The 25,136-nt window shown below is 40.2% G+C and overlaps 2 protein-coding genes across 6 annotated transcripts in view; both read right to left on the reverse strand.

Moving 5' to 3' along the window:
* Window positions 1-669: 669 nt before the first annotated feature.
* ildr1a (immunoglobulin-like domain containing receptor 1a) lies at window positions 670-13,475 on the reverse strand. Its single transcript, XM_088334231.1, has 9 exons — window positions 13,274-13,475; window positions 9,840-10,010; window positions 9,506-9,655; window positions 6,002-6,121; window positions 5,744-5,890; window positions 3,799-3,924; window positions 3,535-3,716; window positions 1,767-2,357; window positions 670-1,656 (listed from the first exon to the last, which is right to left on the reverse strand). The coding sequence occupies exons 1-9, from the start codon at window positions 13,317-13,319 to the stop codon at window positions 1,618-1,620; spliced, it is 1,572 nt and encodes a 523-aa protein (XP_088190357.1). The 5' UTR covers window positions 13,320-13,475; the 3' UTR covers window positions 670-1,617.
* Window positions 13,476-17,270: 3,795 nt separating this feature from the next.
* Window positions 17,271-25,136, reverse strand: part of LOC148367362 (uncharacterized) — a 38,744-nt gene continuing 30,878 nt past the window's right edge. For 4 of the 5 annotated variants that reach the window (XM_088334227.1, XM_088334229.1, XM_088334230.1 and 1 more), the window contains 2 exons: window positions 21,705-22,434; window positions 17,271-18,539 (listed from right to left, as the gene is read on the reverse strand). In XM_088334227.1, the coding sequence (XP_088190353.1) occupies window positions 18,501-18,539; window positions 21,705-22,434 (769 nt within the window). In that variant the 3' untranslated portion in view covers window positions 17,271-18,500. Of the gene's footprint in view, window positions 18,540-18,837; window positions 18,865-21,704; window positions 22,435-25,136 lie in introns of all 5 variants that reach the window. The other variant, XM_088334228.1, reaches the window with a different exon arrangement.

Here is a 25,136-nt window from a genome sequence, read left to right on the forward strand (position 1 = left end):
TTCTGTTGTGTTTTGTAATATCGTCTTTCTGTTGTGTTTTGTAGTATTTCTTTAGTTTTTCTTTTTAGAAGGAAAGTAAAATAAAATATCGAGTCCCTGTTTTAAAGCACTGAACTTAATAGTTTTGTAGTAAGTTTGTAGTATTTTTGTTGGAGGCACACAGAGACAAAGATGGCACCCAAAATATTTTTTATTAGTAGTTATTTACCATTATACATATTGTCATTATATTTTGACCATTTTCATTTGGCAGGCTGGATGAAAAATCCTGCGGGCCAGTTTTCCCACCCCTTATCGATAGTTGATATAAGGTGAAATAGGCATGAATTACAACTACTAAGACTTTTTTGTTCAATCAACCCATTTTGACTTTTATTCAGTGCAAAAATTGTGGTTTAATCAAAACTATGATTATTTGCATGGTTCGCTGATTAAAAAGTGCTGATGTTGTAGATGTACCATTGTGAATTTCCCTGTGGGGATGAATAAAGTATCTATCTATGCACCAGCTATAAACACTGTGGGAGAAAAAACATTTTTCAAAACATTGATGACGAGTTCTCCTGGATATTTTGGGGAGGGGATGGTTTTGTGAGATTGTTTTTTGGGGGTTGGGTGCATCTTTGCATTTGTGAAGGTTTCACTGAAAAAAAACAAACTCGCTCTAAATAACATAAACGAAACACTTTATTTACACGTGTAAGATAAACATAATGGGCCCAAGCTTAACATGAAAGAAGTTATTTTGGGACAGGTACATTCAATACATAATTTTATTTTCATAACTGTAAAAACCATTTCAATTTCACACAAAATTATATGAAAACCATTGCATTGTATTGGATGTATTTACACTAATCAATTAGGCGCGCAATTATAAGGGTGAAGCATTCAAAAAATGATTAACCTTTTTATTCTAGGGCACCACAGACACATTTGCACACAATTAAGGCAAAAAGAAACAATGTTTTATTAAATAATTTCAAAACATTAGAGCAGTTGCCGAGTTACTGGGTTTTGCTCCAAGAGCTGCTAAATCCCCTCTTGGGTCCTTAAGACAAAGTTTCTCATTTGTCTGAAAGAAACCTCTAAACAGACTCGAATGAATAACTATCGAATAGGTTTTAGCATTTAATCAATTTTCTTGACTTCCAGCTTCAAGTCCATTTACTAATTCTTTGTAATAAAGGGAGTGGCACAAAATTGGGATAGAAAGACACGTGTTCTGCTAGTGTACTTAACTTTCTAAACAATAATGACAAATAACATAGTTGACTAGTAAATGGACCTAAAAGGTGGATATCACGGATATTGAGTAAATAACCCATAATATCATTAGGCAGGAAAAGGTGTCCATCGACATTAGGTAACCTAATTTTACTGATGAACCAGCAGAGGGCTATTAATTTTATAGCATTTTGTTCTGCTCGACCAGGGATGCCGCTTTCAAAAAGAGACATATTTCTGATATTTTATGAACGGAACGCAAATGTCTCATCCTGATGGCTCACATCTTTCCAATAGATGAATCGGATAACAAGGTTGCTAAAGATTTTGTTAATGTAAGATGTGTGTGCGCTCAGAAACTGAGGTCAAAGGGCAGATTCACAGCTCCGTTCAGATGACGACACTCGTGCCACTGCGATAGCTTTTAACCTGAGAGAGACACACCAACTTTAGATTCATTTTTCTCAAGAAAAGCTAATGACAGGTCTTTTGTTTTGGATGAATTAAGAGTGACTACATTAAAGCAATGTTTTTCTTACAGAGTAGCGTTCGTTCCTCCTCAGTCCTGGTTTGTTTCCAGGCTCGTATTCAGTATAGCTGGGAGGTTTTTCACCCCAGCCTCCGCCCCCTTTCCTCCCTCCTCCTCTCCGACGACCGTCCTCCTCATCAGAGCTCCACGACCCTCTCGCCCGTCCTGCTCCCGATGGGGCGTAATTTGCTCTGGACCTGCTGTCAAAGATATCGTCCCTGGACCGGGATCGAGGACGGCCCATGCCCCCTTGTGGCCCGCCACGTGGCCGCCCGTCCAGAGACTCCTCGCTGTAGCTCCTGGGAATGCCTCTGGACCTAGTAGGTGACGGATAGCGCCGACCGGGTGTGCTGTGCTCCCCACGGGTTCCGAAACCGCCACGGCTGCTGTCGCTGGAGCTAGGAGGGCGAGTTTTGGGAGCGGGCGGCGGCATTCGTCCCGGCTCGCGTATTGGCGGGAGGGTGATGACGCGGCGTTCCGAGGGCCCGTCGCCGAGGCCAGATATCATGCTAGGAGGCCCAGCTGAGAAGGGAACGCCGATGGGCACTTGCCGGGCAGCAGGGGCCAGCTGTGTCATGTGGGGAGGTGGAGGTGGCTGAGCCTTATAAAAAGGTAGGGAAAGTATAAGAAGAAAAAGAAAGCAAGAAAGGATTTCAATGCCGACAAGTTAGAGACTGTAAAACAGGGTTCGTACACATTTATCATGGCCAAATTAAAAGGACTTTTAAGCTCAGTTTTTCAATTTATCCAGTACCATTAAAAGAAGAAACCCATAGGGGGCGGTGACGCTTCATAGGACAATCCCATTAAAACTAATACCAGCGAACATTTTTGCTGTGCATGCAAATCTGTTGCGGCTTAAATATTGACAGCCCATACAAAAAAAAAAAAAAAATCAATCATATGGTGGACCACTAGTTGATCTATCGTTTATTTGTCACTCTTATGCAGCTATGTAAAATATATGAATTTATTTGTATTTATCTTTGTAAAACGTAGGTTTTGCCTTTACACTCTTGATGCTATGGGCATTTTTCTTTACTCTGATAAACTTTGATTTAAATCAGGTCGGCGCCTTGTATGACTGCATGGTCGCTATTGGTGTGTGAGTGTGTGTGTGAATGGGTAAGTGTGAAGCACATTGTAAAGTGCTTTGGGAGGTCTTCATTGACTTAAAAAGCGCAATATAAACGCAGACCATTTAACATTAACCACGAGGGACACAAAAAATGCAATGGCAAAGCAACCCACTAGAGAGCAGTGTTGGCATCATTTCTATGCAGGATTTTTGAAAAACATAGCAACAACATCAAGTTTTTACAAACACTTCACCCATAATTCAAACACCTTTCAATCCTTGAAAACACAAGGAAATAATTCAAGCCTTTTCAAGGATTTCAGGCACACGTGCGAACCCTGAATAAAAGCCATTCTAATTTTTTTTACATTTCAGGATCAGGAATCTTAGAACAGAAATCTAAATGACTTGAAAGGGCTTTTTTGGCACGTGCTTGCTAATCCTCATTCTAATGTCTTGACAACTCACCAGCAAAATTGAACATCTACAAATTGTACATCAAGATCAATGTGTACATATAATTAACATTTGTTGTGCATTTCATGTGAAAAGGCCAGAATTTCCAAATTTGTGGCTACAAAACCTAGAGTAGTCAAGTCATGTTTATTTGTAGTGTATAGCCCTTAATCACAAGAAGTCTCAAAGTGCTGTGCAGACAATACACAGATATCATCAACATGAATACATACAAAGTACATACCTGAAGTAGAGGACTGGCCATGTCCAAACCCCTCACCTGACTCTCCATATAGTCAAGCATGTGATTGGCATTGACTGGCGTCTGGGTGCCGGGAATACTCTGGGCCGGCATGCTGTAAGCCGACGACTGGGGTGGTGGCAGTGGCATGGGCTTCATAGGCATGCTCTTCCCTGACATGGACCCTACAGAGCACTCAATGAGTAAACTACAAAATAAGATCTATCGTGTTTTTGTTTTGTTTTTACAGTGCGACATGTGCTGTACCTGCATACAGCAGGGGATTGATTTGAGAGGAGGAAACCTGGCTCATAGGTCCATATACAGGCTGTCCTCCCATCCATGGAACCATGGCCCTCTGAGCATCCTTCATCATTCGATGCTGCATCACCGCTAAATGACAAACCGGAAGGGATTATACCAGGTGTTTCAAAACGTCTGATATCCTTTAAGATGTTAATATCACAGAAGTACATGATTGAGGTAAATAAAATCAATAAGTATTAAATCCAGCTTCTGCCAAACAAGCTAAAGCATATCTATGGAAAACAGTCTCCAGCAGATTACCATTTTTTTTCTTTTTGTACACAAATCATTTGTGAGTTTGTGCAGGGAAATACATGTATTTACAATAATAATTATTAACTCACTGCCATGGACATATTTTCACATCTTTTACGTTTTTCAATACTACTATAGAGAAAATTGCCCATTTTGAAGTACATTTTAGTTAAAAACAAGTACAATTTTTAAAATTCAAAAACCACACTAAAAATAAGCTACGTAACATTTTTCTCATCTTTTTTTAATTTTTTAACAAAAAAATAAAAACAATAAATGAGCAAAATTTCCAAGTCTGCTTTTTTTTTAAATACAGCGACATTTAATGGTCAAATAATACACACTGTCCCTTTAAGATATATTCTCAAACAAAATACGAAAAAAATAAATAAGCAAAATTATAAAATCTCCTAGAAGAGAAGTCTAGAATTATAAATGCCAGTAAAGATATCGTAAAATTAAAAGGGGACATTTTCTGACAATGTAATACAAATTTTTCCCCCCAAAAGAGTATGAATAACGGTAGCTGTAATTAAGTAAAAATATCATAAATTTAGAAAAAAAATGAATGACATTTTGTGACAGTGGGGTATAATATTTTTTGCAATGAATTCTGTACTAAAATAAGCAACATTTTATGACAATGGAGTCACAATGTGAATTATTTTTATTTCATCCCGATTTTGGTCCATATAAAGCCGAAGCAACTTTATGCAGAAGTATGATAAGAAACCATTTAAACTGATAAATAAAAACGCAGGCAAACGACTTTGATTGGGTGAGCAGTACAGGTGGGCGTATCCCTGCACACAGCACAAGGTACTCCCTTCTCTCTCTCCCGCTCAGTGCAGTCTACACCCAAAGTGTATGTGACGATATGCTTATCGTTTGCAGTAATTTGTGACATTTTTACCAAAGAACTTTGCATGCACATTGTTTTGAAACAGTCATTAAGGACAAATTTCATGGAAAAAAATTGCCTCAAAACTTAACTGAAGATGGAAGACGAATTGTAAATGGCATATTTACATTGATTTGGGACACAGGATTTGGCATTATTATCATTTCATACATTTGATTAAATCATCAAATGACACACAGTGAAATAAAATGTGCTAAAGAATTAGCTTTTGTCTAGAGAGCGTGTTTGGCAGTTTTTTTAATTTGGTCTGAAAATATATGATGTGGCTCTCTCAATTTCTTTTTAAAACATGTTTTGCTTTTATGTTTCTTTGGGTCAAAAAGGTTCCTGATCCCTGCTTTAAATGATGCCCTGCACCTTAAAAGGACAGTGTGTAATATTCCATTTTTATAAATATTCATAGGTCGTGAAATTTAAATTTATTTACATAGTGAATCCGTACCCAGTAGTCACTGCCATGTTTGTCTGGCATCTTGCTGCTACGCTGTACTTATTTACCACATTATATGATCCAGTGCCATCTAGTGGTCAAAAATTATGCAATGCACCTTTAAAGAAAGACAACTGGAGCTGGTAAATTTTTCTTTACTCTTTAAAAAGTGCGACTTTTTCGGGAGGAAGAACGTATGTGTTTGCTTTAAAGATGGAGAAATGCTAGTTTATATATTCTACTCTAGACATCTTTGGGTATTACATGCAATCATTTTTAAAGACACTAAGTCTTCCTACCTTTTTCGGGACAGCAGCACTGCTGCGGGCAACATGGACAGCGTACATAGCAACAACATATCTGAGGACAACATTGGCAGCAGCAGATGCCAAGCAAGAGGAGGAGCAGCAGAGCCCCAATGATGATGAAGAGCACTGTTAACCAATCTTAGGGGGAGAGGGAAAATATATATTTCAAAATGTAATGTACTGTTTATCTAAAAGAGAAAAATACACTTTGTCACAAGTCACTGGTCGTTACTAAAATAGTTTTCTTACGATAAACAATGAGTTTGACTTCTTTGTCCGAATCTCCGGTTGTGTCTCCGGGGGCCTCAACCGCACAAAAGTACACACCATTGTCCCACCACATCACTTCATTGATGACCAGATCAGCCTCTGCACAAAAACATGTAATTGTTAGAAAAAACATTGTTGAATTGAAGTTGACATTTTTACCTAATTTTACAAATTACAAATTTTAGATCAAGGCCGCTTATAGTTACAGTATGTTACCGTGCAAACCAATAAGATAGCAATGTAATACTGTCAGGCACACATTTAATGCATTTCTACACTGTACATAGGAGCAGAGATGTTTGATGACTTATTAGGTTAAAACTCAAGCGCTCTTACACACACAGACAAACTCTTCTTAATCCAATTACTGCCTTAACTGGAGTTTTACCCCAAACTCCAAGAAAGTGAGTTGAGGATAAAGATGAGAAAGTCGTAATACTGTGCAAAGAGCAGAGTATGATAGAAGAGTGTGGTACATAAGCTCCCGTTTACAGTATCAGCTCAGGAGCGCCCTAGCGTCTTCCTAATCACGCACCCTCTTACCGACCAGCTTGAATCAATTGGCAGAGGGTAATGAACTATTCACATGTGTTTATGTTTTGTTGCTTTATGGAGCTTAAATTCCTACAGAGGTAGCTCCAAGCAAGGAAAAGCGCAGATACAGAGGAAAGGTGGTCGCCATGAAGACGGGGCAGAATAACACGAGTTAAGTGCAGTAGTTGTCTAGACACATTATTTATTTTGGCAAATAAACACTCAGTTTATAGTTGTAACCAGTTCCAATTTTACTGCTCTAAAGTGAGTAAAATAAAAAATAAATAAGCAATGAACAATTTTTGGATACGTTTTGTCACAACAAACGCAGCTCATAAAGATGATGTTGTAAGCACAAATTACATTTTTAATTACCGTATTTTCCGCACTATAAGGCGCACATAAAATCTGTTTTTTTAAAAAAAAAAAAAGCTGACTATGCGCCTTATAATCCGGTGCGCCTTATATATGGATCAATATTGAATTGCAAGGTCTCGCAACTAAGATAAGCAGCCACCGACTCCATTTTTCGCGTAGAAGAGGAAGTGCGCTGTGCATACTGGGAAATATTAAACAACGATTCTTTTATTTGTGCGTTTGTATAAAGACCCTGAAATGGCTCCTATTAAGCGACACGCTTACAACGCAGAGTTTAAATTCAAAGCGATCCGTCACGCAGTAGAGCACGGAAATAGAGCAGCAGCAAGAGAGTTTAACATTAATGAATCGATGGTGAGGAAGCATGAGGATGAGCTGTTTACGTTTTACATTTTACAGTTATTATGTTATTGCTTTATTGTTATTGTTTTTGCACATTACGAGTGTCACTATATTGCGATTGCACTAACGTTTAATTTACCATAACAGTATCAGACGTTTTTTGCGTGTTGACTAAATGGAAGAAAAGTAAAATGTTATGCTTTGCTGTTGTTCAAAGATGTTAAAGATGTGTCACAAAAATGCTTTACCTCAGAGAAAATGATAAAACAGCTGTTTATTCATTTTGGGAGTGAATGGAGTTGTGGAAAGCTTGTTTGTTATCTAGTAATAAAGTTTGACTGACCTATCCGACTGTTTTGTTGACATTCCCTTTAGCGCGGCACCATCTAATGGTTGCATAACGTAACTACATCCTCTTCTGTAGCCAAGTCAAGTCAAGTCACATTTATTTATATAGCCCTTAATCACAAAAATGTCTCGAAGGACTGCACAGGATTACAATTACAAAATTGAACAATTACCTGAGCTTAAACCAGCATGCACTCATAGCGCCTTATAATGCGGTGCGCCTTAAGTATGGACAAATTTTTAAAATATATCATTCATTAAAGGTGCGCCTTATAACACAGTGCGCCTTATAGTGCGGAAAATACGGTAATAGAGGAATCATTACTTTGCCTTCACAAAAGAAGAGGAAAGAGGAAGAAATAGATGAATAACACAACATAGTCAGTGAAAGAGGAAGTAAAGAGATTCAGTCTTTATATGAATGAGGCATCGCATAAAGAAAAGAAAGTTCCTCATATTGCCAGTCTTTCCCATACCATTAAAAGTCTCTGGCAGGTTGCCAAGGTTAATAATCTTCATCTCATCTCATTAGCCGTACCGCTTATCCTCATTAGGGTCGCGGGGGGGCTGGAGCCCATCCCAGCCATCTCCGGGCACTGGGCAGGGGACACCCTGAACTGGTTGCCAGCCAATCGCAGGGCACACGGGGACAGACAACTAATTCGCTCATTCACACCTAGGGACAATTTGGACCGGCCAATTCACCTGAAATGCATGTTTTTGGAACGTGGGAGGAAACCGGAGTGCCCGGAGGAAACCCACGCAGGCACGGGGAGAACATACAAACTCCGCACAGGAAGTCTGGAGCTGGATTTGAACCCACGACAGGTTCCCATGACATGAACTGTGCCGCACAAGCGCTAACCACTGCGCCGCCGTGCTGCCCTGTTAATAATCTTGTTTATCAAAAAAAAAAAAAAGTAATGCTTAAACATCTCATCTCATCTCATCAGCCGTACCGCTTATCCTCATTAGGGTCGCGGGGGGGCTTGGAGCCCATCCCAGCCATCTCCGAGCAGTGGGCAGGGGACACCCTGAACTGGTTGCCAGCCAATCGCAGGGCACATAGGGACAGACAATTCATTCGCTCATTCACACCTAGGGACAATTTGGACCGGCCAATTCACCTGAAATGCATGTTTTTGGAACGTAGGAGGAAACCGGAGTGCCCGGAGGAAACCCACGCAAGCACGGGGAGAACATACAAACTCCGCACAGGAAGTCTGGAGCTGGATTTCAACCCACGACAGGTTCCCATGACATGAACTGTGCCGCACAAGCGCTAACCACTGCGCCGCCGTGCTGCCCATGTTTAAATATATAAATGCAAAATTAATAAAAAGATCTCAATTTAAAAAATAATCGCAAACGCCATGGTGTGCTCGCTTGCACCTTTAAGGTCCGTTTATTTTTCAACCCCATTGTTTACACAAAATATTTTTCATTCTATTTACGATTCAATTGTTTACAAGAGCACACATCGTCATAGATTTAGTTTCTTGATTTTGCTCTAAAAGTGCACCAGATAGATGCGCTTGAATTCAAAATGTACAGAATTTTCTTCAGTGGGGTACTCCCCCTAGACTGTCCACCCAACAGGGTCTCAAAAGTTTCTATTGGAAAACTGTCTTGCCATTCCAACTTAAAACATTTGAGATAATTACGAATCATCTTAGGTACCCGTTGCAACATTTAAAGATTGCTAATTGTGAGCAATAACATTCTTAAAACTCAAATTAGATCATTTTTATAATAGAAGACTATACACATGCAAGCTATGTCTAAGATTTGGGATCCTTCCTGAAAACAGCAAAGGAATTATTGGTTAATATGTGAAATAGGAAGAAGTTTTCTTCCACTTCCAATGTAGTATGAACTCACTGTTTTGAATGGTTATTTTACGGTCGCTGTATTCGGAACCACGAATGGCCTCGCTGTTTCCTCTCTTCTGAATCACGGTTCGAACTGTGCGCTGGCGGTCGGGACAGTCATTGGCTGGATCCTGGCCCAACTGAAGTGCTGACTGGTAAGCTACCCGCACACACAAAGAGAGATGCCTCCGTTAAAATGATCAATCTAGTGAAATATAAAAACATGGTGAATGAAAAGATTCCAATGAATTGAACCCAAATCTACAAATCCAAAGATCCAACACTAGCTCAAATGGTCTTGCAAAGCCATCTCATTGCCTTACAAATCAACAATAATTTCTTACAGGTAGAGTAGTACTCCAGTACGGGGTCCTTGCAGAAGGACTTAAACCTCCAGGTGACCAAAACATCTTGGAGGGGTGCAGACGTGGAGAAGTCACAGCGCAGGATAACATTAGCAAAAAGAGCAGTGCTGCGCTCTGTCTGAGCGACGATCACCTGAATACTCAGCGACACTGGAAAGGCAAACCAAAAACACAAATGTAAAAAGACAGTCAACAACATTATTTCCTAATAATAATATTTTAACTTCCAACACATATGACCATGCCCCGAAATAGGTGAACGATTCCCTAGTATAGATACTAAGCATAGACTTGGATCAGCTCAATTCTATTGTCCTGGGATCGACACCGTCTTCCCATTTTAACAAGCACTATAATTAATGTTGTCAGTGGATCATAAAGATTATTCTAGTGGTGGGCCGTGAAGGCCTGCTGTGCTGGCCTAAAAAATATCTGTTCATATAATGGTTAATACATTTTGTCCATCAATACTTGTCTGCCAGCTTTCTTTCATTGCCTCTCCCTGGTTTTTCTGCTTCCAGACTTGTGCGTTCATATTCAAGCATTTAACCATCCACATTTCAGTTCAGTTGTTGCTAGGCTAAGAAATCTACCATGATCCTGAAGGCCGTGTCCTGTAACGTCAGTCTTCAAAAAAGCTGTTGCGTTTAGCCCACGGGTGTAAAACTCATTTTAACTCGGGGGCCACACGATAGAACAAACATTTTGTCGGGGGCCGGACTAGTAGATTACAGAGAAAGAAAAGAGGGATAAAGAGGGAGGGTAAAGGAAGAGAGGGATAGAGCGTGAGAAACAAAATGGATAAAAAGTTGTGAGAGAGGGGGAAAAGAAAGGGAGAAGAAGAAAGAAATCCAAAGAGAAATAGAAAGACAGAAAAGAGCAAATAAAGCATGATGGGGAGATATATATAAGTAGAGTGTCTTCTTTCGAGGCACCTTTCTTTGGCAACATCAAGTTGACATATTTAAACCTGCATCTTGTTTTGCTCTTGCGCTTCTCTGAGTTGTCTCGCGGGCCGGATTCAATCCCTTAGCGGGCCTGATCCGGCCCGCGGGCCGCCGGTTTGACACCTGTGGTTTAGCCAATCAGATTCCGAGTTGGCGTCTGAGAACCCTGGAGTTGAAAAATGTTCCTGATTTACAAACTAATCCACAAACAGCGGTCAAAACTAGAAGAAACTGAGCTGTACAAAGAAATATATTGTTGTCTTGATTTCATGGCGAAAGGTCGGACAACTCCGGAGCAAGCAAGCCTTTTGCGAAAGGGAAAAGGTTGTTTTATTATTGCTTTTGGAAAATATGATTTAAGAGCAAAATACACATGTTTATATTCATCTCTGGGAGTAGCCATTTTTTTCATTTGGGTTACCTTAAAATAATGTTAGAGCTTCTTGAGACTAGTAAGAAACCATCTTGTGGAAACTAATTTTCTAGAGCAGAGCCAGGATTGGTCCTTACCCTAAGTCTGAGAAACTGTAATGTCATCTTCATGCTACAACAGTTTTAAAATGGCCGCTCCGCGAGATGGGTTATGCCTACTCGTTTTGTACAGAGGTGTATTAGGACGCAGATACAATTTTTGTTTTTCTTTATTATTTATTCGCAGATGTCTTCGAGAAAACTGATTTTGGGTTGAAGGTCTCCTGGTTCATTTTAGACACATTGCTTTCCCCCCAAAAACAGATACAATAATTAGCCCAATTTACGTGGACAAAATTCAGTCTCAAACTAGTAGTTGTTTAACCGAATAAAAAAAGGATCTTGGAAGAAACCTTGGCTCCTTTTTAACATCTTTTCTATCAGTTTTTGTTGGGTAGGTTCAAAACACACCCTGTTCTGTCATACTAAATATACATCCAGTAATATTACTGAAGTTAGACGTGAGTATTCTTTGCCAATAAATGATAGTTCCTGTGCCTCTTTGTTGGAACAGCACATTGTCCTTTTAAAGAAAGCATGAAATAAGAATGTGAAAAATGAAATTGTATAATGTTTTACGGTTCATGGATCCCTTAACAGCGTGGGTCGTCAGGGCACTAATGTGGACTCAACTATGGACTGTTCTTTCCAGTTCTGCTGACTGTTTCTGGCTTGAGATAGGGTCGTCCCAACTTTGCCAACAGTCCATTCTTGATGTTGTCAAACTTGTTCTTCTTCAGTCTTCCAAGTGCGGCTGTAAATGGTGCCATTCTGGGTAAGATTACTGGTTGTGACCACTCTTCTGATTTGACAGTTCCAAGATATTTAAATTTGGTGAGAGGTTAAAGCTCGTGGTTGTTGACAGTAATGCTTGTGGCGATACATAGGGGCTTGTTGGTCTTTCCTTTTTTTCTGTGCCGACTCCATCACTGTCTGGGTTGATGCTTTTTCCTGCTGATTGGCCAGATCGCAGAGTTCCTGTTCTTCTCCTGCCAGTCCGGCAATATCATCATCAAAACGAAGGACTAGGGTCCCCCAATGCAGACTGTACCTTCATGTTGGCCCAGGGCATAAATCATTATCATATACAGGAACGTATTGAAGAAAGTTGGAGAGAATTCAGCCTCAACTCTCACATACTTTGGTTTGAAACCACACTCCAATGGTGCCATTGATTAGTTGTTGGCATTGGCATACAGCTCATCAATTGTCCGTGATGAATTTCTGCATTTTGTCCCACAAGGTGGTTTGCTCAACTCTGTCAAACATCTTCTAGAACCAGACAAATATGTGTTAGAGGTTCCTCTGGTGTTGTTGAAACTTCTCATATTCTAAAATGCGTTCATTTTTATACAGTTTAAATTCATTTATGTTCCATTATAATGTTCAATATTCGTTTCAGTTGCTTTTCTTAATAAAATATGCGATTCAAGAGACCAATGTACTTGCATGACATGTTTTTTTTTACTCATAATGAGGGAATGTAATAAAAATGTGTCCAAGTTGTGAACTCGTGATTCCCACCATACATTTTGGTCAATACCAATGTTCAGTTTCCTGAAAGTTCTTGGCCTCTGAAACTCTTTTTAGAGAGCAATGAAAGGAGTATGGCAAGAATTCAACCGTGAGTGTTTTGCTTAAACAACACGGAGCTCATCTCCCAGTGGTCCGACCAGAAAAACAGGTGACACACAAAGACACAGGAAGTGAAACCAGCCAACAAACATCAAGATGGGTGGGATGAAACCATTACGCCCCCGAAATATGTTCTTTCAGATTCATCATGAGATGCAGTGAAACAAACACACTCCAGAAATCAACGGTGATAATCACTCCAATTCTTTTCTGCAAAAAAAGATCCCAATTGAAACCGTTTACATTACGTGACATAAAAAGTGGGTTAGAGAGCGTTTTACTATTAAAGGGAAATTATTACAATAAACAACAGTAGAAAGAAAACAATGCATTGTACGCAGATAAGAAAGTGTACTTTACCTCTTAATAGCGACGAGAGGATGGCGGCGGCTAATAATCGCCGCATGGTGTTGAAAAGCCGCTCTCAAGATTACAAAATAATTCTTTTAAGACGGTCAAAAGAAAGAAGAGGAGAAATAATAGGGACGAGTTGAAAAGACAGCTACTCGCCTGGACTTCTAATATGTTTGAGTTTAAAACTGAAGGGAAGTCTCAGTCATGAAATTGACCACGCCCCGAAACAGGTGAACGATTCTCTTTTCGGTGACGTCATAAACCTTCACATGCTGGTGTTCTGTTCTGTGGACGGATTGATCCAAATAACAATTTTATAGATACTAAGCAAGGATTTGGATCAGCTCATTTCTATTGTCCTGGGATCGAAACTGTCGAAGCACTATAATAATAATGTCAGTGGGTCATAAGATTATTCCAGTGGTGGGCCGTGAGGGCCTACAAGACCTTCTCTGCTGGCCTTTTAATTATCTGAATCCATCCATCCGTCCATTATCTGCACTGCTTATCCTCAGTGCTGGAGCCCTTCCCAGCTATCTTCGGGCAGTGGGCAGGGGACACCCTGAACTGGTCGCCAGCCAGTTGCAGGGCACACAGGGACAGACAACTCATTTGCTCATTCACTCCCAGGGACAATTTGGACCGGCCAACTAACCTGACATGCATTTTTTTGGAATGTGGGAGGAAACCGGAGTGCCCGGAGGAAACCTACACAATCACGGGGAGAACATGCAAACTCCACACAGGGGGTTTGATTTCACGACCTCAGAACTGTGCCGCACACGCGCTAACCACTGCGCCGCCGTGCTGCATTATCTGAATCATCTTATGGTAATTAAATTTTGTCCATCAATACTTAACTTTCAGCTTCCTTTCATTGCTTCTACCTGGTTGCACTGCTTACAGATGTGTGCTTTCACATTGGATCATTTAACCATCCGCGTTTCCGCCATTAGTTGTTGCTAGGCTCAGAAATCTGCACGGATCCCGAAAGCCGTGTCCCGTAATATCAATTTTCGAGAAAGCTGTTGTTTTGGCCAATCAGATTCCGAGTTTACGTCCAAGAGCCCTGTAGAGGGTGTTAAAAATGTCCCCGGTTTCACAAACCATGATTGGCTAGGGGGCGGTAATCCACTAACGCGCCAACAGCCGTTAAAACTAGAAGAGACTGAGCTGTACAAATACATATATGGTTGTCTTGATTTAATTCAGGCCGGGTTGGCCCTGCCCCTAAAGTGTCAATGACTACATTCCGGTCAGGCCGAGCTTCTCTCTCGCTGACTTTAAAATAATTATCTACCTATCTTTGTTCTTCTTTGTCTTTGTAGGATTGTTAAAAATTGTAACTACATGATTAAAGAATCAAAGTTTGAAGAAAATGGGTCTTTAACCCGTTTTCAAGCCTTTGCCTTGTCAAAAAATGCGCTAAGAAATAAATAACTGACGGTAAAATACACTTCCTAACACTAGATGGCGATAATGCCCTGCAAAAACAAGTTTACACCCGCCAAACGTTTATGGCCAAACGCAGATACAGCCGAGAATATATAAAATGTGGATTTGATTATATTGAAAACAACGCTACTGAAGTGAAGAGTTTTAGATTTTAACTGAGCAATAAAGGGGTATTGTGTAATATTTGACCACTAGATGCTGTATTGGTTAGTGCAACTAATATATATATATATATATATATATATATATATATATATATATATATATATATATATATATATATATATATATATATATATATATATATATATGTCTGTCTAAAGTTTAGACTCTAAACCAACAATTACGTGAACTACTAATCATTAATTGTATGGATTGAAAATAGCATAAACATGTAACCTCCTCTATATACTGCAGTAAATTATTTACCTGGTTTACACAATCCATTTTTTAAAAACATTATAATTACCGTAACATGCCTTGAATATTTTAATTTTCCTTCCCATGATTTCTTAATGACTGATGTAGATACCTAATTGATTCCCCTCCTATTTATACCCAGTACTCCAGTCACTCCTGGTCAGTCTGTCAGCGACCCTGCGCATACGCAAGGCAAGCACTTTGACTCTGGCTCCAGTCTGTTCCTGATTTCCCGTTTGTCTCCGGCCATTGACCCGTTTTTGACCACCGACCACGTTTTGATCTCCCGCTCCGGCTATCGACCCGCTTTTGCCCCTGACCACTCCGATCTTCCATCCCGGCGAATCACTTCCGCATTCCAATCACGCTACTATCCCGTGAGCTGCTCGCCCCGCCTGTGCAGCGATTACCAGATCGCTGGCGTTTGTTTCCTCGATAGCCCAATAAACTTTTGTGTGAAACGTTACACAATTGGGTCTACCATCTGTTCCGGTTTGGACATACCTGTGCAAAGAAAGTTAGTGTTTACGACATAAATAAGCTCTGACCTGAAGATTCGTTGTCCTACAAAAAAAACACACTTATTGTAAACATGAACATAGTTTAAGCGTTGACAGAGGTGACGTCTCCCCACCAATAGCAATCATTGTTATGTCCCCATTAGTATTATGCGGCGCTGCGACTCGCTGGAAACCAGTTGAGAGTGTCCCTTGCCCACTGCCTGAAGATAACTGGGATGGGCTCTAGCAGCCCTTCAACCCTACTGAGGCTAAGTGGTGCAGATAATGGACGGATGGATAGTATTTTGCGGTGTGTCTGTTAGGGTTGGGTCGTTTTTCATTTCCACTGCCACACCAGATTTGTTTTCTTCTATTTCTGGTTTCTTGTTTGGACAGTTAGTACAGTAGTCTTGTGACCCCTTGTTCTTTGTTACTATGTGTCTTGCATTAATGCATTTCTGGCTTCAGTCTTTGCTTCTGGTTCAGGCTTTTCTGGTCAAATTTGTTTGGTAATGTCATTGTTTCGTGCACTCTTATTCGTTTGTTACTTTGGTCTTGGTTTTGTGAGTAAATACCTTCCCTATTTTGAGCACCCTTGACTCAGTTCCTGCTTTCCCCCCATATGGGTCCACCCTCAAAAACCCAACCGTGTCCCCAACAATGCCAAGACCAAACCAACGCCCTTAATTGCATAGTATACATACTTTCAGTTTCAATTTTTTGATCTTTTTGCTCAGTGTGACTTTGAAAATATTTGCTGAGTATTCTTTTGGGTATACTTCTTATAATTTGTTCGATTTCAGTCAGTCACCCTTACAGTATATTTCTAAGTGATGACTAACCTCTCAATGCTTAACGCTTACCTATTTTGCCTTTTGCGTCAATGAGATGTTCCAAAATGTTAGTGTATCTAAGGATGCCAACTCTTGCACGATTTTATCTTAAAATGTATTGAAGTAGAGCGTGGCTGAAGGATATTGAAAACAATCTTAAAATATCTAAGGCTGAACAAGCAGAGATGAAGTGAGTTTTACTCCCGCTTTGTATTGAAGAATGGCAGTCTGTCACTGCCACAATGGACAAAGACGTGACTCATACTTGGCATTGTTTCCATAGCAAATTTTGCAAGATTCTGTCTATGTTGGAAAAATTGGCCTAGCTTGGGTTAAAAAATAAGTCACTGAATTTCTTTCATATCCAGCTTAGGTCCTTGTCTGCTTTTGTCCCGCCTCGGTTGACAGTTATGCTTAATAGTGAGGAAAGTCATGTTTTTTTGAATAGCCCTTAATCACAAATAGTCTCAAAGGGCTGAAAAGACCACTATTACAGGCATACTAATACAATTAAGTATTAATTAGGTATTTATATATATACATATAGGCCTACAAATGTCTTAAATAGAATTATTTTAGTATACATTGTCCCCTGCGACTGTACGGCAACTAGTTCAGGGTGTTCCCTGCTCACTGCCCGAGGTTAGCTGGGATGGGCTCCAGCACCCCCGCGACCCTACCGAGGATAAGCGATGCAGATAATAGATTGATGGATAGTATACATTTTCCCTTGAAACCCTCCCCCCAAATATGTAAGTAAAAATAATTCAATTCATGCACGCACACAAACAAGAATCACATTTTTACAGACTTTATTGGGTATAGCATGTGCACGTGCATAGAGAGTCAATACATGTTACTGTATAAATATAGGAATTATACGTATGATCACATTATAATTTAATTTTAATTCAGGTGATATTGTGACATAAAAGCCAGCAATATTAATTAAAACCAGTTCTAGTCCCATTAATACGGCTAAAAATCCCTAAACTCCCTGAATTGATCTCCAATTTTGTTGTTACGTAATCATGATCTCCTATTATTTTGTATTGTTTCTTTCAGGATAAATAAACAGAAATGTACACATTTGCTGACATTATGTCCTGCTATGTTTTCACAATCCAATTACGCTTTTATTGTGTAGAATCCATGCTCTTTTGCTGAAGTTTTTAATATGTGGTATTTTATTTCAAATTTAGTCAAACTGTGTGTTAATTAATTAATTAATAAGATTTAAATTGGAACCCATGTAGCACAAACATATCAGATCATTGAACACTACATTTTTATACCATTAAAAATATATTGTAAAAAAAACATCTATTACAGATACAATTTTTGCACTACAGTAATCTCTTGTTTTTCGCAGGGGTTGCGTTACAAAAAGGACCCATAATAGACAAATCCGCAAAGTAGAAACCTAATTTTTTACAATTAGTCTGCGGAAGCGGAGGGTGCAAGGGTGTTACAGCGGGTGTCAGCAGCAACTCTGGACGAGTGCATTGTCCTTCCTGCGTTGGGTCCTGTGTCGGCAGTGCACTTACGGCGAGTCGCTTCTGCCAGCGCCAAGCAGCTGGCTTAAAACTGGTGCGGACCGGGGGGGATTCGACTGTTTTTTTTAAATGAAGCAAAGCATTGCAAGGGCCTGCAGCGGGTGTTGACACAATGTGATTATTGCTCAGGGCTCTGAATGTCAAAGTGAAGAAATTCGATGAAGCACGGGTAAACGGCAGGAGTAACCGACTGTTATTGACTGTGAGAAAGAAGGTCAGTGGGGTTGTCCTGTCAGGACACGGAGAAAGTCCACATTGGTCCAGCTGAGACGTACGCTTGGCGACACTTACAGCATGCCGATGACATCAGCAGTTTAGTTTATATGTGCGTCATCTACGTCTCCATTCAAGTGGAACGGTTACAGTGCGTCTTTTATCAGCTCACGCATACAGAACGCACTGTAGCTCTCATTGAGGCGCATGGTCGCACTGTCTTGTCCTTGCGAACGCTTATGCCCTTTACAGCAGATCACACCACGAGGGAATCCCGGCTGAGAAGTGTTCCCTGCTGTAGATAAAAATAGTACAAGTTAGTTTGCAAAAAAAAAAAAAAAAAAACTTATTATGGACACGATTCCCTGGTTAGCCCACACAGGTTATTGTGGGGAACCTGGGACCAACTGCACTTCAACTTCTGCCTTTACTTTTTAAACCTGCTAAAAAATTGGACTCGGCCAACAGAGGCGTACATTGTGTATAGTGTATTTTAAGAAGGACTTTTGATGTTGAAGAGAGTTTTGCCCCATATTGAAAGGGAAAGCTGTTATTGAGGCTGGGGGAAATAAGAGCAGAACAGAAACCTCTACCTAGTTTTCGTCGCATGCAAACCTGACCTGTAAAGGTAAAAAGTTTAATGTAGAGGACTGGAAAAAGTTAATTGTAGAGCAGAAGAGCATGAGAATAAAATCATTTTACACAAGTTTATGTAAAATCCAATTAGTGTACTTAATGTAGTTGGCCAGCATTTAATTTTTCTGCCGACACGATGTCTTCATAGATGACATTTTTTTGGTAAGTAAAAATAGCATCTATGTCACAAATTTTGAAGTAAATTATTTCTTAAGTTTTACAAATATGGTAAATCAGACTTAGAGTCACGTGCTTTTTAGTTTAACTTCTACAATTGAAGGTGCGTTGGTTAGATCTACTAGATAACTTCAAGCAAGAAATTTAGAGCAAGAAAACCTGGCCGATAATATCACCAACATTTGCCTGAATAGAATGTGATAAAATGCAGAATAAAAAGCAAAAAAATAGAGATATTGTCACGATTACCCATTGCCCTCACCTGTGCCTGCTCGTTTGGCGCCAGCTGCTGCTCGTTGCCTGATTGGCTATCCTCGTATTTAAACTCAGTACTCCATTCACTCCTTGTCAGTATGTCAGCGAACCCCCGCACAAGCAAGGCAAGCACTATTTGACTCTGGCTCCTGTCCTTACCTGTATCCTGCTGGTCTGCCCCTGGCTTCCCGACTGTCTCCGGCTCCCTGAACCTCTTTCTGCCCATCGATCACGCTCCGATGGCCCGTCCCCGCTACTCGACTCGTTCCCGCCTTCCGACCACGCTCCGATCCCGTGAGCTCCCTCCTCCTCCTGCCCAGCAATCGCAGGATTGCTGGCGCTTGCTTTCCCATACCTGACTTCTCAGCTTCCGCAATAAAGTTTGTTGTGAAACGTTACGCGTTTGGGTCTACCATCTGTTCTGGTTCTGACAGATATGTCTTTGAAATGGCAGTGACTATAGGACTTTATTATTTTGTCTTCCTCATGTAACCCACTTTAAAAAGCAAAATAGGCACAAATTAAATATGTCATAGACATAGTTAATGGCGATATCTCGTCTTTCATCATTTGTTCACTGCAGAGAGAACATGCACCTCAGCGTAGATGGACAGAACATGCGATTATCCTTTTATCAATTGGAAGTGTCTCAAATCTTTCTTTTTCTGCGTTTGATTCCACAGGTAATGGTGTGATTTCATAAAAGACAAAAACAACAATCTAGACACGTTTTGGTGAGTTTTGTTTCGTTGCTCTTTAGATTTAAAAGGTTGCATTTATGCATTAACAAGACATTTCTCATAACAGAACATAACAGATTGTAACAGATCATAACATTTAAATCAAATGTTAGATTCCCTTTTAACATTTGATATCTCTGTTGATTATATTTTTCGTATTTTTACTTGACTTGACTAATTTCTGTGTAAATTTACAAGTTGTTTGAACTAACTCGGGATGCAAGTAGTCGCCCTATTCATGTTTTTTGATACCCAGCCACTGATGGCTTGAAGTTAAGGACTGAATATATTTCTTTAGTTGGCCTTTTTAAAGGCCAGGTTCTTTTCCCTCCCAGGAAAATTCCTCGATTTCTTGGATGAATGGAAACACCAGACCAAGGGTCCACATCCAGGATCTGCATCAAGGTAGTGGTAGGATTTGCATTGTTCCTTTGATCTTGACTATGGACCCATGAACTTTAAGAAACCAGTGAGACCCCATGCATTGGGGATCCCCTGAACTGGAAAACATTGGAATTATGTTTTCTTTGCTTATTTAATGAACCTTCTTATCATTCATTTGAACTGTCATTGAAATACAAAGTGTATTACTGTGTGACTTATTCTGACACATACAAAGATTGCTTGTTAATTCTAAACCCTATCAGTGCAGATAAATGTAAATTTTGCTATTAAAAATAGGCTAAAAAACGAAATTAGAGTAGATGACCGGCTATCAAACTGAAAAAGAAACAAAACATCTATCCATCCATTATGTGCACCGCTTATCCTCAGTAGGGTTGCGGGGGTGCTGGAGCCCATCCGAGCTGTGTTCGGGCAGTGGGCAGGGGACACCCTGAACTGGTTGCCAGCCAGTCGCAGGGCACACAGAGACAGACAAGTCACCCGCTCATTCACACCCAGGGACAATTTGGACCGGCCTATTAACCTGACATGCATGTTTTTGGAATGTGGGAGGGAACCGGAGTGCCCGGAGGAAACCCACGCAAGCACGGGGAGAACATGCAAACTCCACACAGGATATACAAAAAATTTAATCAACATTTTTCCTCCTGGTGGCCCTTTCAAAAAATGTTTAAGGTAATGCGGCCCGTGACTCAAAAAGTTTGCCCACCCCTGATCTAGCCCTATAGAAAAATTCAGAATTGGATCTTAAAGGTGCTGACCGGAATTTTGAAATGTTCTACTTGCTGACGCCATATTCTGGCTTAGGTCATAATTGCAGCCTATGTCAAGCTGCTTGTGTGGCGCATGCATGTACGTGCATTGCTTTATTTTATTTTTCAAAATCTAATTTGGGGTATTAGCTTGGCATTTGGACTGAATTTCAAACAGTCCTTTTCTTACTTTTACCGTTTTCATGCTACGCTAAAGGCTCTTTGAACTCAGTTGGGCATTGTTAACACATACTTAATAAAGAAAGTATTTCACTTTCAACCTTTTGAGGCTACCTCAAAAGACGCACCCCACCTTTAAGCATACTTAAAAAATATCTTTACTAAATTTAAACATGTTCATATTCAAAGTTATGAACGGTAACATGTATAAAGTTTTACCGAATGAGCATTAATATAGAACGTAAAACCTTTGTGCATCTCTTGATCTCCCTGCTAGAGCCAGCGTCCGTCTTGACCAAATGTACAGTAACTCACCACTTTTCGAGTCCTGTCTCTGGTTTCCCCTCGCCGACCAAGTGGGGAAGGAGCAGGAGGTTGTGGAGGGCGAGCGCATGCCGGAAGTGGCCGCGGAGAAGGCCTGTCACTTCTGCTCTGCTCTGTATCCAAGTAAGGCGGCAGTAAATCTGCTTCAGGCCTGTTGCTAGCTGACCTGCTTGAGTAGCGGCCGGACTCCCCGCTGCTCTTTTTCGAGCTTCCCCTGGAAGGTGTGTCCGAATCGTCCTCTCCACGGGCGCCACTCCTCCCGTGGTTGATTCCTCGTAATTTGCCTTTACGCTCCAACAAGCAGTTGAGGAATGCGCTGTCGTAGTCTTTTTCTTGAGAAGAAGTTGATGGCGGACTTGCATGGAGAGGAGGTGAAGCAGGTCGCTCATTGCCCCGAGTGACCCGCTTCTTTTGGGGGGATGGAAGTGGACTTATGTTATGTCCATTTTTCTTGGGTCTTCTGGGTTGGCTCTCGTGGTCGCTGAAGTCATTGAGATCGTCGTAGTGGTGCTGCAGTGGTGGATTGTTGCGGTACGAAGGACATCGACTAAATTCACCCAAGTCTTGTTCGTCATCACTGTCCTTCCGGGTTTCTGGTCGCCTGTATCCTTTTTGCTTATAAGTGGCAGCAAACTCTTCCAGCTCATCTCGCGAAGCTGTCCGCCCCGCTGTTCGGTAGGTCTTTCTTTCCAGATGTTCGGATCGAGGGTTCCACCTAGGGCTGCGCGATGACATTTCTTTCATTAATCTGTCATTTAAAATGCAAACAGTTGGAACATTTTCCAAATTTGCGTAAAAATAATCCTGCACAGTGCACAACATCACAGTGTACAAATTTTTGATGTAAATTCACAATTAACTATAGACTTTCACTCGACTAGGGTCTCACACAATTCAACGGGAAACACTGTCAGGATAACGCAATTAAAACAAATTATTTTAATAAATAAATACCTCTTTTTATGTTAAAATACAGATAATTTTCTACTGTGAAGTTAATGTTTTATGTAAAAAAACAAAACAAAACAATGCAAAGGGATAATGGCGTGCACATTCTTTTTAGTTGGGAGTAAAACATTTTAGCAACAAATGTATGATTCAAAGAAAGAGCTTTATTTTGTCGGGCCAAATACAAGCAACCAGAGCCACCAAGGTTAATTATGCACTTTTATTTGTTTTGGAGTTATTCAGGAATATCTAATAACGTATACAGTATTACCTTGGGTATCCCGGTTAGAAAGAGAGAGAGAGAGCACAAATAGAAAACAGTTAAAAGTTAAAGATAAACGAGAATGAAATCAAGGTAGTTTTACGGATGTTAGTCTCTTCTTTCTTGATATAGAGGTAGATTCATTAAGTTTGTATTTTTGAGTTATTTTGTGCTTTCAACATGTCTGAAGGAGTCACTTTTTATAAATTGTTAGCGTTTTTTGCCTTTTCTTGAGTTCGGTACATATACCAATGGATAGGGACTCATATGGCTTTTTACGGCCGATACCAATTATTAGTATGAAGAGGATGTCAATAACCGATAATTGGAGTTGATATTCACCTTGAAAATTGGCGCAAGAACTTTTTTAATAATGCAAAAAGAAACAAAGAATATTTGTTATAATTTCAAATAAAACATTAATAGCTCTCTGAAACCTTTAACAGTAAATAATTGAGAATTTCAACACAACTAACATGATTAATCTTTCACTCAGACAAAAAACAAACAGGAAATGAAATAAATCTGAGCAGTAACTTATAAAAGTACCGTATTTTCCGCACTATAAGGCGCACCTAAAAGTCTTAATTTTTTTTCAAAAGCTGACCATGCGCCTTATAATACAGTGCGCCTTATATATGGCTCAATATTAAATTGCAAGGTCTCGCAACTTACTCAACAGCCGCCGACTCGATTTTCCCCCGAACGTGGAGTAGTCCGCGGTGTATGCTGGGATTTATCTACCGGCGTTTCATTGGCTAACCGATGTGTCAATCATCATTTGAATCGATCGCTATTGGCTAAAGTTATTCGGAGCCTCGGATAGGCTAGAGGGCCAAAACAAACCCTGCAATTGGCCGAAAAAGATGTGTCAATCATCAGTTAAATCGATCGCTATTGGCTGAAGTTATTCGGAGCCTCGGATAGGCTAGAGGGCCAAAACAAACCCTGCAATTGGCCGAAAAAGATGACTGAATAGCAAGCTTGCTTAACTACGCCATAAAGAAACATGTTTCATTAGTCTGTGTTTGTAAATATTTTACTCTCCTGGATTTACTACACTCACGGTTGTAAGAAGACCATTGTTGCATATCATTATTGAATGTGAGAACTTAGGTGAGCTATGCGGCTTTATATTTTCCCGGTATCTTGTTTTAGAGCCTTCCGAATGATATTTGAAACGATGCATTTGAGTGACATCGTACGGACACCGCATCCGCAAGTGTCTACGACACAAATTTGCTTCTTTGCAAGCTTTGGGAATGTTAAGGGGGTAATCAGTTTGACTGAATCATCTGACTGTTTTGTCGACGTTCCCATTGTAGCGCCTTATAATCCGGTGCGCCTTATCTATAGAAGATATAGGACCAAAAACTATTATTTGGGGGTGCGCCCTATAACCCGGTGCGCCCTATAGTGCGGAAATTACGGTACATAAAAATATCTCCCTGATTTCTTTTTTACAATAAATAAACAAAAATGTCAATACAACCAAAATGAATTGAAGTGGCGAATTGACGTGTGGGCACTCCTGTTTTAGAACAATCTTAATCACAAAGACACACGCTATATATAATATATATATATATATATATATACTAATATATATATATATATATATATATATATATATATATATTAGGTTATTTATCAGTCTCCACCTGAATGTGCTTCCTTAAAACAAGTTTTTTACACCATCTCCTAATCGCAAACACGCTCTTCCACCATGTACAAGTGCATGTCGGGACGAGTGAGCTTAGCTGCCGCTCACTTATTGTTATAGCTTTAGCGGTTCCGCCCCTGGTCGCTTATCCAATCAGAAGGCGCGGGGTGGGTAGCGAGGAAGGCGGAGGAAGGGAGGGAAGGAGTAGGAGCAAGGGAGAGAGTCTCTCAGCCGCAACAGACATAATAAACGCCTTGTCAGATATTAATGAATAAAAAAAAAAAGAATGCCAATATCGGTGCTGATAATCATCCAACCCCTAATAGAGAGCGTTTATGCGGTATGACGAAGGGCTTTACAAACTTTTGAACTTCAAACGCAATGCGAGACAAACTTTTCTGACCGCGATGCAGAGATGCGGGGTTGATCGTAGTGTGGGACGATGCTTGAGCTATATGAATTGGCCAATCGGCATTTAAGATCTCAAGGGGCGCTGACCAATCGGCTTAAATCTTGGGTGTCTGAAACATTACCTGTGCTGTGGGAAGCA

Source organism: Urocampus carinirostris, chromosome 4, assembly GCF_059441175.1.
Source record: "Urocampus carinirostris isolate Australia breed hairy pipefish chromosome 4, RoL_Ucar_1.0, whole genome shotgun sequence".
NCBI classification, from domain to species: domain Eukaryota; kingdom Metazoa; phylum Chordata; class Actinopteri; order Syngnathiformes; family Syngnathidae; genus Urocampus; species Urocampus carinirostris.

What these genes read in the sequence shown, in the direction of transcription:
- ildr1a (XM_088334231.1), bottom strand. Translation starts at nt 13,319, where the DNA reads ATGCGGCGATTATTAGCCGCCGCCATCCTCTCGTCGCTATTAAGAG. An exon ending in ACTGGAGTACTACTCTACCT is followed by an intron (nt 9,656 to 9,839) that starts GTAAGAAATTAT and finishes GTGTGCGGGTAG; the next exon opens with CTTACCAGTCAGCACTTCAG. An exon ending in GGAGGAACGAACGCTACTCT is followed by an intron (nt 1,657 to 1,766) that starts GTAAGAAAAACA and finishes TGTCTCTCTCAG; the next exon opens with GTTAAAAGCTATCGCAGTGG.